The following is a 21229-nucleotide window of genomic DNA, read 5'->3' as shown; positions in this document are numbered from 1 at the left end:
CATGCGCCTACAAGCCAAAAAGGCCTCGTGCATAAGTAAAACAAACTCCGCTGAGAATCCCTCTGGAGATCCCTCCCCTTCTGGGGAGACCACCGGAGGCCCAGCGCTCGCTCCCGCCGGGAAATCCTCACACCTCTAGGATCCAAAACGGGGGGGGGGGGGGGGGGGTCTTCCTCCGGCAAAATTAGGCTGGGAGGACTGAGACTTCCCCTGAGGCGGAGTCCTCTGCTTTGGACAAGTCCCCCGCCTCCTCGGCACAGTTGGGGCAAAGCCGAGCCGAATCCAACTCCTGCGAGCCACATACGCGACAGGCCGGTGATTTCGATTGCATCGCAGCCATCGCGCCGCCACGTGGCCAAAGGGGAAGGGAGAAAAAATATCACCAAGGCCGCACTACACACGGAGCCTTGGCACGGGAAAAAGGTAGCCAAAACCCCAGCGCGGTCAAAAATTAAAAGCGCGCGCCGACAGGCTGCCGTCACTCAAGCCGGACTCTGAAGAAAAAACGCCACTGCGATATCAAACAGACCTGAGAAAGAAAGGTAACACTCATCCTTTCCCTTCTGCAGCAACCCGGAGCCGAAGGGAAACGCAGCTGACACAGCCTCCTCCAAACTCCTACGAGGGCCTGATCCCCCACACCGACTCCTCACCTCAGAGGCACTCAGACCGGAGCCTTTCTTCCTGTTGTCTGTATTACCTTTTTTTTTTTTTGTAAAACTTTACTAATCAAAAAGCTCTGGCTGGGATCAAGGGAGCAGCTTCAGCTGTGGCCGTGTGGTGTAACCAGGAGCCACTAGCCTGCACATGCGGACCGTAGCGGGCGAAACCCCTGCCAGGGATAACCAATCCCCTGGACCCCCGACTTCCACTGAGGGATGGCCCACGAAGGTGCCTAACACCTCACGAAGCGACTGTCAGGAAAGTAGAAAAAAAACCTATACTGAAAACTAAAAATCAAATTAAAAGACTGCAGGAGTACATTTCTGCCATCTGCTCGAGTCAGAGAAATACTGAGGGACTGCAGGTGGCACTCTAGTATATATAGCAGTGCCCAAAGCTTTGTTCTGACTCCATCTGCTGGTAGGAATGCACAACCCACTTCTCTGGCCTGATCCTGGTACGTACTGGGGAACCAGAATTCAGTCCATGCCTGGTGTTCCAAAAAAAAAAAAAAAAATTATCTTTCCTCCCAAACTCACTTTTTTCCCCCCTTTCCACAGTCTCCCTTCCAGTCCCGCCAGCCCACAAACTTGGGATCATTTTCAACTCTTCTCTCCATTTCTTTGCGCATATGCAAGATACTGGTGAAATGTGCAGTCTCTATTGGGCCAGAGGGTGCACAGAAAAGCAGTTTTTACTGTGCATTTCCCCGGTGCCGGAAGAAATTAACGCCTACCTCTGGGTAGGCACTAATTTCTTAAAGTAAAGTGTGCGGCTTGGCTGCACATTTTACTTACTGTATCACGCGGGAATACCTAATAGGGCCATCAACATGCATTTGCATGTTGCGGGAACTATTAGGTTCGGGGGGGATTGGATGTTGCGGGCACTATTAGGTTTGGGGGGATTGGATGCTTTACCCCTTACTGAATAAGGGGTAAAGCTAGAGCTTCGAAAACGCACGTCCAAGCACGGTCTAACAGTGCGCGCCACCGGAGCGCACTGTACTGGCCTGTATATCACTAAGATATGAGCCTTCCTTTCTGAACACCCTACCAAAACTCTTATCCACTCTCTCATTACTTCCACCTTAGGCTACACCAACCTGCTCCTCACAGGATTCCCACTGAACCACTATCGCCACTAGTTTATATTCAAAATTCATTTGCACCAATTACCTCTCTTTCTGTTATAAGAGGATTATCATGGTTAAAATCAACAAGTCTAAACAGGGAGGGCTGGGGCTTAAGACTGAAAAGCAACCTCAAGAGGGTGAGGTTTTAGGTGGCATCTGAATAAGGCCAGAGAGGGGAGAGGCAACTCCAGGCAAACTATGTAGCAAGGTAGAAAGTGCAGTTGAGATATGGCGATGGAGGAAGAGGGCACCGAGAGGAACATCATGCCTAATGAATGGAATTTAAGTAGAGGTGCATAGGTAGATAATGAGATGCGGAGTGAATGTACTTATAAGGGAGAGAAGCTTGAACTGTATACAGAAGTGAATGGAAAGCTACTGTCATTTGAGAACAAGCGTTATATAAAATATATATATTTATGTCATACGCTTAAGCCTCTTCTTTGTGTGTCTTGACTAGATTATAAACTCCAAAGAACAGGAACTCTCTCACATGTATTTGCACACCAATATGTACATCTTGCAGCACTATATAAATATGTAATAGTACATTAGTAGAAAATGCTTTGGCAGGCAGTCATTCTAATTATATTATGGTTATCATAAAGTTATGTTTCCTTTAAAAGCCAGCCCCCTCAGATCAGAAACAAGTCCATTCAAAAACAACATAAACCAATGGGAATAAAAACCATTACTACTACCACTATTTATCATTTTTAAAGTGAAACTAGACATATACAGCGCTGGACAGACACACATAAGAGGTAGTCCCTGCTTCATGGAACTTACAACCTAATTAGAAAACAAAAGTATCTGAAAGAAGCCTATTTATCATACTGAAGTACTTAGGATTTAAAAACAGCTTCAACAAGATGAATTTTTAAATTACCTTTGTACAGTTTGCTTGCCCCCAACTAAAAAAAAAACAAAAACAAAAAAAACCCCAAACACAGGACATAGAAAAGGTACAGAGAAGGGTGACAAAAATGAGAGTATAGAAAAGCTCCTTTAGAGAAAGGCTAAATGGATTAGGGCTTTTTAACTTGGGAAGGAGACAGACGAAATAGAACTGGTAAATAGAAAAATGAAGCTAGCAACCGGAAGATTTAAAATAAATCCTAGGAAGCATTTTTCACTCTGCACACAATCAAGTTATGGAATCTGTTGCCAGAGGACATAGTCAAGGCAATTAACACAGTGTAGTTAAAAAGAGGACTGGATAAGTTTCTGAAGGAAAAATCCATAAGCAGTTATTAGCCAGGTAGAATCGGGAAAGCCAGCACTTATCCCTGGGAATGAAATGCAAGAAATAGATCAACTACTGGGGATCTGTTGTGTATTTGTAATCAGGGGTGGCCACTACAGAGACAGATGGCTGCGCTTGATGGACCTTGGTCTGACCTTGCATGGCACTTCTCATGTTCATTTGAATAAAGCCATAGATGAAGCATGACAGTCTTTCAGGTATATGGTACAGCAAGGTGAAAAGCACAGAGTAGTGAGTTAGCGGTGTAGGAGAAGGGCACAGATAAGAGCAACATGCCCTATAAACAGAGGGTACAAGGAAGGGTGTATGGAGAAAAAAGAGAAACTGAGGAGCTGCAGAGGGAATGCATTTATAGGCAAGAAAGAGAAGCTTGAACTGTTTGCAGAAATGGACAGGGAGCCAATGTAGCAACCTGAGAAGAGAATGTACATCGGGTCATGCAGCTGTATTTTGAACAGATTACAGTGCAAAAAGACAGTTCAGTAGGAGGCTAGCAATGAGCAAGTTGCAGTAGTCTAAACGGGATAGGAGTGGATGAACATTTTGGTAGCAAGCTCAGAAAGGGACAGATTTTAGCGATGGTATTATAGTTGAAGAATTGACACAATTTAGCAGTTTTGGATATGCATAGAGAGGGAAAAAGAGGCATCAAAGATGACTCCAAAGTTATAGACAAAGATGTGTACCATCCACAGAGACAGAAAATAGTAGTACAGCCGTACTTCCTTACCTCTAGATCAAAACACATGTCCCGTTCTTTACTGGCAATTTCATAATCAGTTCTCAAAGCCATATCGTGAATCCTCTGACAACCTCTCAAGCCCAAGCGCTGTTGGAGAAAGACGCATAGAATAAATACATAGAAGTGATGTGAAAGTGGACACATTTTGAAATTAATAACTGGAAAGATAAAGTATTTCAAAGATGCCCACTCAGGGAAAGTGAACAACAAAAATGTGGGGGTTTTTTTTCCCATAAAATTCATGCTGAGCAATGCATTTCTCTCTTGCATTTTCTAACGTTCCCAGATAGACTTTTCTAGGTAGGTCCAGGATGAAGTCTTCACTGTCACACTGTGGCCAGACAAAGGTGAATTTTCAAGAGTTAACCATGTAAAATACAGTATTTGCACATGTAAAAACAGCAAATACGTGAGTAAATGCCATTTCAAAAATCTCAACATAAACGCATAGATCAGGATTCGTGTGTAAAAACGAGATGGGTCAGGGTTGTTCCAGGGAGGGGGGGCCAACACTTAAGTAAGTTGGTATTTTATAGGCAATTTATGCATGTAATGTGGCATCTTACTTTAGTACATTTACTCCTGCTCAATATCCATTGTGTTTGTAAACATTGTAAAACTGAAAAAAAAAAAACTATTTACTTGGGGGCTGGATGAAATGGGAGGACTTCAGGCTGAAGAGCTAGGAGGGTCTTCATGAGCTGTAGATAGACTGGGAGAACTGGTAGCAAAATTGGTAATTTCCTTGTCATGTGCATGTTAGAAAATCCCCTGACTTATGCTTATAAAAGCAAGTTTGTTCAATGTAAACGGCATTATCTGTAGATAGAGTGAATAAGCCATGCAGATTGGGGGCGAGACGTCCTCCGGTAGCACGGTTCAGAACCTTCTCCTATAGCAGAGGTTTTTGCTCTGCCCATGCGCGGGTGTTCCTGCCCGAGTGCCTCAGTCATCAACGATCTACAGTTGGTATGAGAGACTATGGACTATGTCCAAAGGTTACTAGAGACTGCCAGGGAGGTGGACAGGTTTGCATGGCTCATTCACCCTATTTATGGAAAACACTGTTTACGGTAAGCAAACTCGCTTTTTTCTAGTCAATAAGCAAGTGAAAGAGCCACGCTGATTGGCGAGTTCCAAGCTAAGGGTTGCTGCTTTTGAGGAAGACTCGGACAGAGGATACAGTCAGTGTGTTTATAACTGTAACATGCAAACTGATCACCTAAGTGGCAGGCTCTGGGTACTTTCTACTCCAGTTAACACTGCTCTTCCTACTGAACTGTCCAACTCAAGAGTTTGTCTAGGCAAAAATGCAATGTGAACATATGAGAACCACATTGCGGCTCTGCAGATATCCATTCTAGGTACATCCTTTAGGTGTGCCAGAGAGGTTGCTGTCACTCTTATCTGGTCTGCTTTTACCTTCACAGGAAGAGGTGTGGAAGACACAGCACAGCAGTAATGGATACAGTTAGTCAACCAGTTAGCTAAGATTCTTTTGGAAACTGCCACAACTTTTTTTTTTTGTAAATTTCTTTATTGAGGCAGATATATGATATCACAAACAATGGAAGAATGTAAGTACAAACTCCTCACCCCAAGCTTTTAACAGTTTTCATCCCCATCCCTCCAGTACCCCCCCTTCCCCAGGATCTCTATTGTAATGCTCTATTACTTGGTCTGCCCGCTTCGTCCACCAAACCTCTTCAGATGCTGCAAAACGCAGCGGCTAGGATCCTTACAAACACTCGTCGCAAGGACCATATCACACCAATACTAAAAATTCTACACTGGCTGCCCATCCAATATAGAATACTTTTCAAGGCTCTCACCATCATCCACAAATCAGTCTACCAGCAATCCACTCTCCAACTCACCTTCCCACTTGAATTACATACTTCCGCAAGACCGATCAGAACTGCCTACAAAGGTTCGCTCAAGGCCCCCCCCAACAAATCATCGGTCCACAACACTATTCACAAGCGAGCTCTTTCAACAGCAGGTCCACTACATTGGAATTCACTTCCACAAGACTTAGGCCAAGAACAATGCCATTCAACTTTCAGAAAGAAATTGAAAACCTGGCTTTTCGCAGAAGCCTACCGCTGAAGGATCTCCTCAACCATCACTGACTCTCACTCCCCCACCCCTCCCCAATCCCTTCCCCCCACCCAACCTCACCCTTTCCTTCTCCCTCTGGACATACCAGGCTAATAACTGCCTAGGATAAACCTATGTTTTTGTATCTTACAGTTTTTGTTGATTTATATATTTATCTCTCTCTAATTGTTTCTTAGTTTAAACTCTGTACTGTCTTCCATTGCCCAGGTTTTATGCTCCCTGTTTAATGTAACTTTACTTTCTACCTTGATGTTAATTGGTTTCCCCTCAGTTACATTGTAAACCGGTACGATAAGACCTAGTCTTGAGCATCGGTATAGGAAAAGAAATTAAATAAATAAATAAAATCTCTACAAACATTAGTAGAAGAGCATCATAAAGATGCAAAAAGCTGATACCCCCCTTTGGCATAAATTTAGGGTGTGGTCGTAATAACATCTTGTCATGGAAGAACTGCAGACAATGGTGAGAAGTGGACCAAGGCTTGTAGTTTACTAATTTGTCAGGCGGATGCGATTGCTACCAGGAACACTACTTTCCAAGTAAGGAATTTCAATCCCGCCGTCGCCAGGGGTTCGAAGGGACTGGACATGAGAGCAGTTAGCACTGCATTAATATCCCATGGAATTGGAGGTTTTTGTATCAGTGGACAAATATGCAAGAGGACTTCCATAAAGCAAGATACTAATGGGTGTGTGGAAATGAAATGTCCCTCCACTAGCCAGCGGCAAGCAGCTATTGCACTTAGATGTACTCTCACCGATGAAGTCTGTAGACCTGTCCAAGACAGGTGACAGAGGTAGATGTATAGAAGCTTCGGAGAACAATCGAATGGGTTGACAGATTGTTTGACACCAATTGACATAATGGGACCTTTTGAAAGAATAATTGTGACAAGTGGAGGCTTTTCACGAAGAGAGGAGGAAATCTTGAACAGCAGTTGGAAGGCACAATGGTTCTAAGACTTGGCACTTAATCTTCAAGCCGTGAGGTGGAGTGCTGAGAGTAGGGGGTGTAGTAGGATTCCCCCCTCCTGTGTGAGTAGCGCCGGATGGCAACCCAGCACTCTGGGCTGTTGGACTGACATTTGCATAAGATATACGTACCACAGTTGCTTCGGCCAGGCTGGAGCAATGAGGATCATCTCCGCCCTGTCCTGGATGTTCTTCTGCATCATTCGGGTTAACAGCGGGATTGGTGGGAACACATAGACTAGACTGTTGAATCATGAAAGTAGAAACGCATCTTGGGATGTCCTGACTAGGTAGGGAAGGAGAAAGCAAAACTTCTCCAGTTTCGTGTTGTACTGGGTTGCAAAAAAGTCTATGGAGGATTTGTCTCAATCTGTGAAGATACTGTCGGCCACGGATTGGTCGAGGGACAATATCATTTCTGCCCTTGACCCTGCTTGAGTCCTAGTGGAATGAGCCCTAACCTGACTAGGCAACAGATGCTCAGCAACCACATACTTTGCCGTGACTACCTCCTTAATCCAGTGGGCTATTGCAGCCTGCGACGCCAGTTCTCCCTGTTTATTCCCACCATAGAGAATAAACAGCCGGTCCATCTTTCTGAGAGGTTCAGGGATCTCTAAATATCTCAAGATATGCCTTTTTATAACCAAGGGCCATCACAGGCAAGATTCCTCTGCATCTCTTATCCTGTCCAGAGATGACAGGGAAATAGACTGATTGAAGTGAAAATCAGAGACCACTTTTGGCAAAAAAGGAAGGAACAGTACACAACTATCGCCCTAGAGTCACTCATAGAAACGGCTCCCGGCAAGACAAGGCCTGTAGTTCACTTATTCGATGTGCATAACAAATTGCCACAAGAAACACAGTCTTCAAAGTCAGTAACCTTAAGGAAAGGTTTCATATCTGTCGAAAAGTAGGCCCTGCTAAAAAAATCAAAAACTAGATTAAGATTCCACAAAGACACTGGTAAAGGAGGACAAAGATGCTTTACTCCTTTCAAGAAACGGGCCACATCTGGATGAACCAACAGAGGCCCACCATTCACCTGACCTCAGAAACAGGCAAGAGCCACCACCTGAACCTTTAAGGAACTAAGGGCCAACTCTTTACTCAAGCCATCCTGCATAAAATTCCAAAATGAGCGGGATCTTAACTGAATGAGGAAGAACCCCTCAAACTTCACATCAAGCCTCAAAACACTTGCCAAACCCTCACATAGGCTAAGGAAGTGGAGAACTTTCTTCTCGTGGAAAGGTGGCAATCACAGCAGTAGAATATCCACACTTCGGCATCTGAGCCCCCTCAATGGCCATACCATAAGACAAAATAAGACTTGGAGTTCATGAAGAACAGGTCCGGAAACCAGAGGGGAGAGTCCACTAGGAGTCTTCGCAAGTCTGCAAACCAGGATCTTTTGGGCCAATCTGTTACCACCAGAAGCACCATTCCCCTGTGATTCTAACTCCGAATCATTCTGCCTAACATGGGCCATGGGGGAAAGGCAAACAGCAGCTTGGCCACTCCAGCATGAAGGCATTGATGCCCAAGGGCTTTGGATCTCTTCTGCATCTGAAGAATGGAGAAATCTTCGTATTGTGAGAATTCACCATTAGGTCCTTAAAAGGAAGGCCCCAACAATCCATTATTAGCTGAAATGCTTTGACAATTTCTATTCTCCTAGATCCAGACTGTCTGCTGAGAAAGTCTGCTCTTACATTGTCTTTTCCTGCAATGTACGAGGCCAATATATCCTGAAGATGCACTTCTGTCTATTCCACACTTGCTGGCTCTTGGTTCCTCCCTGCTGACTGATGGATGATTGATCTGTTGTTGCACTGTCTTAACTGCAAGTATGCCAACTGGACCACACAGGCTTCCAGGCGAACTTAAGTTCCAGAGAGACTTCTCTGCACTCCAGCACCGTCAGTTCCTGGCAATGAGCTCCCCAACCTTGGAGACTGAGATCTGTCGTGAGTATTAGACAGTCCGGTGATCTTAGGGAAATCCCCTCTTAGATGATCTACTTGTAACCACAACTGTAGTTAAGAGCAGACCTCCATCGGCAGGAGGAGCCAAATTGAATAGTCCTGAGACTGTGGGCTCCAACGAGACAGCAGATGGTGCTGAAGGGGATGCATATGCACCCTTGCCTATGGCACCACCTTCAGGGATGCCACCATCAATCTGAGCACCTGAAGATAGGACCATACTGTTGGGCATACTGTGTTAGTCAATAAATGTACCTGTGCCATCAGCTTCTGAATACGGCCTTCCGGCAGGAACACCCTACCCTATTTCATGTTGAACTGAACACTGAGATACTCATTGCTCTTGGCGGGATTCACAACCCAACCAAGCTCCCACAACAAGGAGATCACCTTGCACGAGATAGGGAAGCTCTCTTCCAGTCTCTTATTTATTTATTTTTATATACCGACATTCGATCGAGATATCACATCGGTTTTACGGTAAACGGAGCGTTCAAATAAGATGTTTTCTTATTTTTACAGGAAAGCTTAAGAATTTTTTACAAGATAACTTAACTTTTACAATACTTAAAAATAGAGGTTACGCGATGTTGTAACTATACAATGACAAGCATAACTGAGAACTTACAGCATAACTATAAAATTACATAATAAATTAGTTATCGTGTTTATAAAGTGGGGTGGTTGTACACTTGAGGAAATCGCATACGACCTTAGAGATTCATCATTATCGGTGAGTTAAGGTAGAGCATTCTTGGAGGTCCAAGGTGCGCTGTGAAATGTTCTGGATAGTAGATGATGGGTAAGGGTTAAGTCACTGGAGGGAAGACTTTTTGGAAGAGCCATGTTTTCAGATGGGTTTTTTTAAATATTTGGGTCGAGGTTTCAGTTCTGAGATGGGATGGAAAGTTATTCCAGAGGGATGGGCCTGCCACAGATAGGGCGCGTTCCCATACTGTGGACAGGTGCACCGTTTTAGTGGAGGGGATTGGGAGGAGCCCGTGGGAGGGGTATTTGGGTTGATTCTGTAGTATTTATTCTTACTGTGTAGGCTCTGCCTGTGAGGTAGGAGTTAAACCATTTGTGTGTGGTGTCGCATAGTCCTATTTCTTCCAGTCTGTTTAACAATGTTTCGTGGTTGATGGTATCTAATACGGCAGAGATGTCTAGGAGAATCATCCGGTATGATTGACCACTGTAGAGTCCTCAACGGGCCCAAATCAGCCAGTCGTTCAGATGTGGTGTACCAGGTCCCATCTTTTCTCAACTCTGTCACCACCACTATAACCTTGGAAAAGGTTCTGGGCACGGTGGCCAAAACAAAAAGGTAAAGCTCGAAACTGATAATGATGTCCCAAAACTGCGAACTACAAAAATAGTTAATGCTCTAGCCGGATGGGAATATGCAGATACACCTCAGAGAGATACAGAGAAGCCAAGAACTCCCTCGACTGTACTACCATCATCACTGAGCGCAAGGTTCCATGCAAAAACTAGTCTCAGTTGACTCCTTTGAGATTCAGGAAGGGACGAAGAGAGCCCTCCTTGGGCATCATGAAAAATGGAATATCAGTCTGTATTTATTTTGAGAAGTGGGCACTGGAATCACAGCCTGCAGCCTCAGGAGTCTTGCCAGTGTCACCTCCACTGCCTGTCTCTTCTGCAGAGAGTTTCAGGGGACACAGTATGAATATGTTCCGAGGAACACTGCGAAACTCCAGTGCATGGCTATCCCTTATCACCAACACCCACTGATCTGTCATGATCGCAGCCTGCCTCAAATAAATAAAGGGAGGTGACCTATCGCCTGATCCTGGAGGAAGGTTGGCACACCTTAGTTGGAAGGCTACCTGTGCCTGTGACCAATCTGGGCTGCCTGGGAAGAAAGGGTCCAGTCCTCTGAAAAGCTGCTCCTCTGTAGGGTCAAAATGTTTGGATCCTCTAATACGAACTCTCATGCTGAAGGAGTGCGGCATCCGTTTCTTATCCTCTGGCAACTGGGGCTCATCCCATTTATTGGCCATTTTCCCATGCTCACTTCCAAATAAGAGCGAGCCTCTAAAAGGTAACTTCGTAAGGTTAGACTTTGAGGTTGTATCGGCCAACCAATTCCTCAGCCATAGCTAACTCCTAGCCACTATTACCAAAGCCACCCCTCTCACCGAAGTGCGTACCAAATCTCAGCCCGCATCTGCTACAAAGGCGGCTGCTGTTCTATCACTGCCCTGGAATTTACATCTGATTCATCAAGCTCTTGAGAGAGCAGCAAAAGCGAGCCACCAGGGAACAACACGAAGCTACCTGCAAATTCATTGCCATTTCTTCAAAAGCCTACTCAAGGATAGCCAACTAATCAGAAGCCAGCCAATCTTGCTCCAACCGAGCTGTTTCCGCCCCTTATTTTCAGCCCCCTTAAGGACCTAGTATGTGCACTTTTGCCATTCCGATCATCCACAATAGTAGGAGAAATTCTGTAAAAAAGCCTACTTCACCGACCATCCAACAAAAAAGACTCATCTCAATCATGATCTCTCCCCTGAACCAACTGCTGGGCCTCACTTTATTCTCTAACACTTCTCAACGCACAATCCCTCTCGAAAAAAACTCACCTCCTCTATGACTTCCTTATGGATTCCCAACCAGATCTATGTGCCATCACCGAAACATGGTTAAAGCCTGAAGACACAGTGCGAATCAACCAACTCCCTCTACACTCATATGATATCTTCTCCATCCCCAGACCGAGAAAAAGAGGAGGTGGCCTACTTTTAACCGCGAATAAAAGTCTAAATTTGTCGCTTCAGTTCTCATAGGCATCTCCAGCTCTAGAATTTGCAGTCTTTAAATCCACTCACCTTCAAATTGGCCTTACATATGCCCCCCCAGGATGCCTGGAATCTGACCCATCCCCTTTAATCGAACGCAGACACTCCGGCCATTTTATTGGGGGACTTTAACCTCCATGTGGATGTGACGCCGCATTCCGCCAACTGTGACACATTTCTCAACTCGCTTAACTTCATGGGGTTCAAGCAAATCATCAATGAACCAACACACAAAGCAGGACACACGTTGGATCTAATCTTCATCAATGACAGCCTCTCCCCTTCCTCACACAATGTTCTACAATCCCTTGGTCGGATCATAAGCTGATCTCCACTACGTTGAAGAACCACCAACCCATCGACACAAAAAACCACGGTCCAATTCAGAAAACTGTGTAACCCGGACATCATTAGCATTCACCTATCGTCAGAGTTAGACCAGCTCGACCTCGGATGAAGACTCGGCCGCATCCTCTTGGTCCAAAATCACTAAAAAAAATAGCAGACCTAACCTGCCCTTTAACCACTAAAGTCCAACAAGCAAACAAAGACAACAGAAAACCTTGGTACACCCCTGATCTAAAAAACATCAAGCGAGAACTCAGACGCAGAGAACTCGTATGGCGAAAAAACCCATCACCAATAAACCTGACAGCATTCAAATCTCTTATGCATCAATACAGGATCTCCATCCTCCGCACAAAGAAGGATTTCTTTTCTCAGAAAATACACCACTTCATTTTCGACCCAAGAGCTCTATTTTCTCTTGTCTCGTCCCTCACCAAACCATCCCCCACAACCATTCCGGATGAGCAAGCAGCAAACAAAGCCGCGGAACTAGCTACATTCTTCAAGGAAAAAATCTCAAACCTTATCGCACCGCTTAAGGATAAGAAAGACCTTACTCCTACACCCCTCATCACAACCTCTATAAACCTGACTTCAAACATGGAAACCTTCTAGCCTACCTCCTCAGAGGTCGAAAACGTTCTGAAGATCAAACCAGCTTCACACCCATGGGACGCGATCCCCTCCAACCTTCTCATCTCCATCCCTGAAGCTATCGCGAAACCTATTGCAGAGATTATTAACTGCTCCCTATCACAAGGCCAAGTCCCTGACCCCTTTAAACTTGCTATTCTAAAACCTCTTCTGAAAAAACCAAATCTCCAGACAACCCAGCCAATTTCCGCCCTATAGCAAACCTTCCGTTCATCTCCAAAATCTTGGAAAGAATAGTAAACAAACAACTCTCGGAATTCTTGGACTACAACAAAATCCTCTATCCATCACAATTCGGCTTCCGCAAATCCCGTAATACAGAATCCCTCCTAATTTCCTTAACAGACTCCATCCTTCTAAATCTCGACAAAAAACAACCATGTCTTCTAATTCTCCTCAACCTATCAGCGGCATTTGACACAGTGAACCACTCAATACTCTTAGATCGACTATCGGACATCGGCAAAGGTACCGCCCTCAGCTGGTTCAGATCGTTCCTTCAAAACAGATTCTATAAGGTTAAAATCAACAATAAAGAGTCACACCCCATCAGCTCTACCTTGGGAGTCCCACAAGGATGCTCATTATCGCCAACTCTTTTCAACATATACTTGCTCCCGCTTTGCCAGCTCCTTTCCAAACTAAATCTAACTCATTACTTATACGCAGATGACGTCCAAATTCTCATACCGATTACAGACTCACTAGATAATAGGGATGTGAATCGTTTTTTGATTTAAAACAATCGTCAGATATATTTTAAATCGTCAAAAATCGTTAAGAGTCACGATACAATAGAAATTCCCCCAATTTATCGTCAAAAATCATAAATCGGGGGAGGGCGGGGAAAACCGGCACACCAAAAAAGCCCCTAAACCCACCCCGACCCTATAAAACGAATCCCTTACCTTCCCCCACCCTCCCGAACTCCCCCAAAGCTTTTTACGAGTACCTGGTGGTCCAGTGGGGGCCGATCTCCCGCTCTCGGTCCATCAGCGCCATTTTGGCTGCCACTCAAAAATGGTGCCGATGGCCCGATAAAAAAACCCCCATCCGACCCTTTAAAAACGACCCCTTAGCTTCCCCCACCCTCCCAATCCCACCAAAACATTTTAAAATTACCTGGTGGTCTAGTGGTGGTCCCGGGAGCAATCTCCCGTTCTCGGGCCGTCGGCTGCCACTCATAAAGATGGCACCGATGGCCCTTTGCCCTTACCATATGACAGGGTATCCGTACCATTGGCCGGCCCCTGTCACATGGCACGGGCAAAGGGCCATCGGTGCCATCTTTATGAGTGGCAGCCGACGGCCCGAGAACGGGAGATTGCTCCCGGGACCACCACTAGACCACCAGGTAATTTTAAAATGTTTTGGTGGGATTGGGAGGGTGGGGGAAGCTAAGGGGTCGTTTTTAAAGGGTCAGGTGGGTTTTGGTTTTTTTTTTATCGGGCCATCGGCGCCATTTTTGAGTGGCAGCCAAAATGGCGCCGATGGCCCGAGAGCGGGAGACCGGTCCCCGCGCCCCCATTGGACCACCAGGTAATCGTAAAAAGTTTTGGGGGGGTTCGGGAGGGTGGGGGAAGGTAAGGGGTTAATTTTAAAGGGTCGGGCCTCACTAAAAAAACAAAAACAACAATGTGAATCGGAACCAATTCCAATTCACATCACCCACGATCAGATTTTTTCCCCCCTCTAGTCGAACCTGATCGTTAAGACGATCGGGCACACGATTCACATCTCTACTAGATAAAGCACTGGATTTCTGGAACACCTGCCTTCAATCCATAAACAACCTTCTTACAAGCCTCAATTTGATTCTGAATACTAACAAGACGGAAATGACCTAGAGACCAACACACACCCCTCAATTCAACCAGTTTTCTCCCCTCAAGTCAGAAACCTAGGAGTCATCATGGATAACAATCTGAACCTCAAAAGTTTCATCAATAACACCACAAAGAATTGCTTCTTTAAACTTCAAGTCTTAAAACGAATGAGACCTCTCCTCCACTTCCAGGACTTCCGCACGGTTCTCCAGGCAATCATTTTTTCAAAAATCGATTACTGCAATTCACTCCTTCTCGGCCTCCCTTCCAACACCATCAAACCTTTACAGATGCTGCAGAACGCAACGGCAAGGATTCTGACCAAGACCAACAGAAGAGACCATATTACTCCCATCCTGCGGAATCTCCACTGGCTCCCAATCAAATTCAGGATTTTATACAAAACTAACAATCATTCACAAAGCCATTCACAACATCACACCACTGGAACTCAAGATCCCACTTCGACCACGAATACCCTCTAGACCGGTGAGATCAGCGTATATCACCCTCCATGCCCCCCTCATCAAAACATCAATAAGAAAGAGAGCGCTTTCCACATCTGGACCAACTCAATGGAACTCTCTCCCGCCAGATCTCCGGCTCGAAAGATGCACGATTACATTTAAAAAAAAGACTCAAAACCTGGCTGTTCACCCAAGCCTTCTCTTGCTCAGACGAACATTAAAGTCTTTTACACCTCAGAGTAGGTTATGCTGCTCGCCACTAGAAACACATCTCTAGCTTTCTGTTCTTTATGCAGTCGACCTCTTCCAGTTAATCCCCATGTTTAAACCATGTTACTTGATCCAAGTTTGCTCATCCTTGTTTTAATGTAATGCATTCTCTTGCAAAGGTTTTTTTTGTTATAATGTAAACCGAAGTGATTTGTAACTTCTTATAAGAATATCGGTATATAAGAGTCCTAAATAAATAAATATAAAATACGTTTCCTTTCCTGTACATCCTTCAAGGCTGCTCCTCCTTCTGCAGGAATAGTTGTCTGCTTGGTGACAGCACACACAAGTGCATCCATCTTCAGAAAACATAATTGCTCTCTCGCAACTACATCCACGTGGTACAGTCCATCCAAGATTCAATTTCCTTTAAAATTAGCTTCTGGGGCACCCCATTCAAGATGAATTAATCCTTGAATTGCATCCATAATAGGGAAAAAACTTGAGGTTTTTTGCAAATAAATCAAAATAGGAGCTGTCTTTAGCTCAGACATGGATTCAGGCTGGTAACATCTCTATGAAAGAACCTCAATATAGTTCTGTATGGTTCCAATCCTGGAAGAATTTCCCCATCCTCCAGGGAGTAAGGATCGGCCTCATCATCCATGCCATGTGGGTCCCTATCAGGAAGGCCAGCTCCATGTGTACTTCGATGCTTACTGCAGGATTTCACTGCTTGTGACCCTGACTTGTGAAGATTGGCCTGAATGATGGTGTGCAGTCCTTAAAAACAATTCTACCCAAGAAAAGGCAAAAGAATCCATGTCAAAACCAGGGGACAGCGGTTCTGTGCCCAGTGAATTATCTTCCCCTGCTGACAAACCAGTTAGGCGAGCTCCAAACTCAGGTGACCCTTCTGGCAGCTCTTTATCCATTCCTGCATCCAGGTGGGAAGAACCAGGCTTAGTAAATTCAGCAGGAGGTAATTCTCTCTGAGCCTCCAAACAGCACTGAATCTCGAGGGAATGCCAGGTTGAGATGCCCGAATATGACAAGCAATACCTAAGGCAAGGCGCCTATAGCAAAGAAACCTATCAGTATGCTGTAGAGTAAGCATCTGAAGAGTATGTGTAGTGTCTGGTGTGTCCAGCTGTATGTGTGCTGCAAAAAAGCTAAGCGTCCTAAAAGTTAGGCACTAAAAAAAAAAAAAAAAACCAAAAAACTTTGGCACCCAACACCGTGTCTTGGTAGATACCCAAACACTGGGCTCCCACAAGGCTGCTCAGATAGCATGCCCAGTAAGCGCATGCGAATGAACAGACAGACACCCCTAACTGGACGTCCAACCAGGCACTTAACCAAGCTTCAAACTGGGCACCCAAAAACTGGATGCACTCGCATGAACCGACGGAACTGAAGAGGGCAGCTTAATGTGCAGGAAAAGGCACGCAGCGAACTAGCAAAGCCTGAGAGTGGGGCCAAGCCAAAAGGCTGCGCAACCTGCCAGGTTGCCCCCACGCCCAAAACTCCCCCCGGAGGTGGGAACGAACGTCGGATCGTCATGCCAAGCATGGAGACTGGAGAGAGGAGGAATCCCTACAAATGCTGCCTCCCGTTCTGTCTTTTTTTTTTTATTCTCTGAGTTCAGCCTTTTCTGGCCAAGAAGAGACGGCTCCAGCTGCAGAGGGAGAGGACATGTACCTTCATCGCCACACTCAGCTTCCTGCACCTGCTGCCTTTCAGCTTAATCCACACCATCATCTGAGGGAGGGATTCAAGGATATCACCTCAGGAATTCTCAACTAAGGGAGGGACCATAAGATATCACAACAGGAGAGCAAAGCAAATTAAAATTTTCTTCTTTTCTATTTCTAAATTCAAAGCAATCCCCAGTAGGAAAGATGCACATCCACCATCTGCTGAAGACTGAGAATACTGGCAAGCTGATGTCACTGCAGGGATATATATACCGTGTTGTCAAGCTTTGCTTTATCTCCATCTGATAGAGGTGCATAACCCACTGGTTCTGGATTCATCTGTCTGAACACTAAGAAAGTCGATTTAAAGGGAGTGAATGCATCTAAATAATGTGAGTAAAATCTACTTGCGCATTCCTTTAAAATTTAAAGTACAAATACGTGGTTATATCATTTGCGCACACTTAGTTTGGCTAAGTAGTGCCTCTGCTGCTACTTTGACAGACAAATTTGAACAAATCCAGCTATCTTACATACCTGGTTAAGTCCAAAAAGAGCTACTTATATGGACAAGTAGAGCTTTTAAGACTTGTCCAGATAATAGCAGCACTTAGCCAGCTAAGTCCAAACTTGCGCAGCTTAAGGTTTTTACTTAATGCGAACATGTTTCAAATTTCAGGTTTATTAAAATGTATCAGTCGCATTTGCAGGGAGCCATTTCAAGGCGACTTATACTTGATCATTAATATTAGTTGTATGACAAATACAAAACATAATACAAATAAAGCATACAATAATAATCATGGACCAGGAAGGCCTAAAGATGAAATATTTAAGAAGCACCAATCAACTGTACGCCTGTTTGAATAAATAGATTTTTAGGGCCTTTTTAAATTAATTACTGCTGCATATCATCCTGATATTATCAGGTAGAGAGTTCCAAAGGATTAGATTAGACTGACAGGAACTTGCAGGCCTGTAAATTCTGAGTATTGAGCTGGTCCAGCATTTAGAATCATTATGCAATGTCTGTGCTCATATTTTATAAACTCCACATCTCATATCTGCGATTATAAAATACAGCAGTAAATTTTCATGCACCCACATACACAATTAAATGGGTGCACGCAAGCAGTTTTGAGAGTTATCCCCAAAGTTTAGGAGGACTACAATGCATCTGGAATCTATGCCTCTATGCTTGCTGGCAAAGATTAGAAACAAGAATATTTGAGAAAACATATGAATAGATTGAAAATTTGTTTGATAATAATGAGCAGTTACACATGGAATCAGTGGCGATTTTCTGGCTTATCACCAACCTGGAACCTTTCTGCTTACCTTTCCCCATTCTGAAAAAGCAGAAGATGGAGGTCAACACCAGGCCAAATCTGGCGCCTTTATTTATTTATTTTCAAGGAAGATTACTGCTGCACAGAATCTCCCTCAGTGAACAGATAATAAAACAGACCACCACAGATGTCCTGGCTGCCATGCTAGCTATGTTTATAAATATGATTGGACAGAATTTCACTGTATTTGTAGTTGATTCAAACACACAATAAGTCATAAATTGTTCATATCTTTATTTCTCAAGTTATATATGAACTTGGATATACACACACACACACACATACATACATACACATATACATATACACACACAAACAAATGAGTTTCTGTAGACGGTAACCCTTTGGAAATGGTAACAAACATACATGCTGTGATGGTAATGAAACACAAAGATTGAAAAGTTATTAATTACATGTCACTGAGAATGGCAGTCTATGAAATGAGAAGCAATGGCAACTTGAGGCAAGCACAGCACCAAGTATCTTCTGTAGCATAGACAGATCATTACACCACAACCACGCTGTTATTCTATTGATGTTTGAAATCAAAGACAGTTTGGGTCTCCTGATACTAAAAGAGAAAGTGCTAGAAGTAGAAAAATTACAGGCAGCAGTAAATTAAAATTGGAACTACTCATGTGAGAAAAAACCAAGGTGGCTAGGCATATGTAATTTGAACAGAAGAGAACTGAGCGTGAAAAACTACAAGTCCCCAAAGAAAATTGCAAGTATTTTGTAGATACTACAGATTTGTGACAAATTTAAGGTTTGTATAAAAATTCCACCACCAAGTGATAAGCAATAACAAAAAAAAACCTTTGTAAAATTAGCCTGTGCAATTCTGAAACCAAATGTTTTGTCCACAACATAAATTAAAATGTTTAAGGAAGCATTCATGTAGATGTCCAAGATACTTACGACAGGTAAAGGAGTCTCTACAGAGGTTTGGACAATGGTGCTGATGACTGTTTAGGCGGGGATTTGTTTTTGTGTGTTTTAACTGGTTTTATGTAATGTTTGACAGGCGCAGTGTAATCAGTTTCTATGTTTCTTAAATTGTGGATATATACACGTGAAATCTGCTGTTAACTGTGGAACATGCGGAATATAATTAGAAGAAATAAAAAATTTAGCTTAAGGTAAAAATTTGTAAAAAATACTGTACACACTAAAAAAAAAATGCAGAGTAAGTGCTTTGGGACCTTTGACCAATCCTTTAAGTGGTTATGTATTTGTCTATAAATAGGTGAGAAGTTAATATGTGCAAAATCAAACAATCAAGCCGACAATACAGCGTACTCAGCTGAGTACACTGGTTAACCCATGGCTGAATGCATCTTTTGGACACGTGTCCACAGCCCCTTATACCATAAGGGGATTAGTGTCCAAAACGCACATCCAACCACCCCCCGCCCCCCTGAAACTAATAGCGCTCATCACATGCAAATGCATGTTGACGAGGCTATTAGCTATTCTCCCCAGATTCCAAAAAAAAAAAAAAAGTGCACCCAATGCGCACATTTTTACCCTCAGAAACTAACACCTGACAGAGCAGGCGTTAAAAAAAAAATTTAGTATTTAGGATTTTCCAAACAATTGCTTCTATGTACCTTTTTCTGATAACAATACTGCAGTGAGGTACATGGCAAAAGAGAATATAAAGGAGAGCAGACACTTAAAAGGACCAAAAAAGTAGGAAAAAGAAGAAACAGCCCCAAATGGCTGTGCACAGGTGAGGAAAAGGGACACTCATAAAACTGAGTGCCCCTTTTCTTAACCAGCTGACAGCCAACCTCTCCTGGGTGCCCGCTGCCAAGGAGGCACTAGGGGAACATAATTTTTCCTAGCGTCTCCTTCTTACCATGGCAGTTGATTTAAATATTAAATCAGGCCCCGGGAGAAGTTGATCAGCATGCGTTGGGAGAGCGAGTGCTCAATCATTAGCACCCATGCCAATATTGTATCAGCCTGAATATATTTAAAAAATATGGAAGACTATGAAAGAGACAAGAAGAATTTCTCAATTTACAAAAAGAAAAACTTGTATTTGATTTTAATGAAGAGTGACTTGGGGCCTCATTTTCTAAAGTATCGCAGGCCAGTTTCGCACCCAATAGCGCCACCATAGAAGGTGTAGCTATTGGGCGCGAAATAGGACGCGAAAAGGCCCTTACCTTTTTCGTCGTCCGCGGCGTCTGCACGGAGTCGGCCCCGGTGACGCCCCGACTCCTCCTCTTCCGGGGCCGACTCCGCCCCCATCTTGGTATCGCACGGGATAAAGGACTTTTCGCGTGCGATCCGTCTGGTAAATGACCCCCCCTAAGTTATGGAACATTTTATTTATTTATATTCCACTATTCAGGCACTTTCAAAATGGATTACATTCAGGTACAGTAGATATTTCCCTATCCCTGTTTTTTTGTTTATTCTCCCTTTTTAGTCCAGACTCCTCCCATCCTTTCATCCAAACACTCTTCTCCCAACCTTTCTACCCCTCTCATCTTCCTCCTCTCTTCCACAGTTTAGCAATAAGACTACAGCAGCTGCTGATGCAACTTCATCTTCCTAGCCATGATCTTGTCACAGCAAACACCAAGATTTTCTCTCTCTGGCTTTGGTCCCACTAGAAACTTCTGGTTTTTCAGCCTAAGAAGCAGCAGCCACTGCAACTTCCACTTCTTGACTCAGTCCCAACTGGCATCTCTGGCAAACAATTTTATAATATATGAACTAAAATACAGTGCTGTAATATATAGAGTAGAATGTATTGCACAGCCAATCCAGATGCCTGAAGCTGATGGATACAAGCTGTTAGTATAACCATATATAGAATTAAAAGTAATGACCAAATATAAAATTATAAAGCACTACAGCAATTATTCAGTAAATATTAACAGTATGACAATAAGGTACTGAGCAAAGATCAATGACTCAAGTGTGAGCATAAGCAGGATTTTTTT

The 21229-nt window shown here is 43.9% G+C and overlaps 1 protein-coding gene across 2 annotated transcripts in view; it reads right to left on the bottom strand.

Annotated features, from left to right (window-relative positions):
* Positions 1 to 21229, bottom strand: part of LUC7L (LUC7 like) — a 108868-nt gene that overhangs the window by 86759 nt on the left and 880 nt on the right. For both annotated transcript variants that reach the window (XM_029576183.1, XM_029576184.1), the window contains exon 3: positions 3796 to 3894. In XM_029576183.1, the coding sequence (XP_029432043.1) occupies positions 3796 to 3894 (99 nt within the window). The remainder of the gene's footprint in view (positions 1 to 3795; positions 3895 to 21229) is intronic.

This window comes from Rhinatrema bivittatum, chromosome 14 (genome assembly GCF_901001135.1).
Source record: "Rhinatrema bivittatum chromosome 14, aRhiBiv1.1, whole genome shotgun sequence".
Taxonomy (NCBI): domain Eukaryota; kingdom Metazoa; phylum Chordata; class Amphibia; order Gymnophiona; family Rhinatrematidae; genus Rhinatrema; species Rhinatrema bivittatum.
The sequence above is the reverse complement of the archived record's forward strand: the minus strand, read 5'-3'. Positions and strand labels throughout refer to the sequence as shown.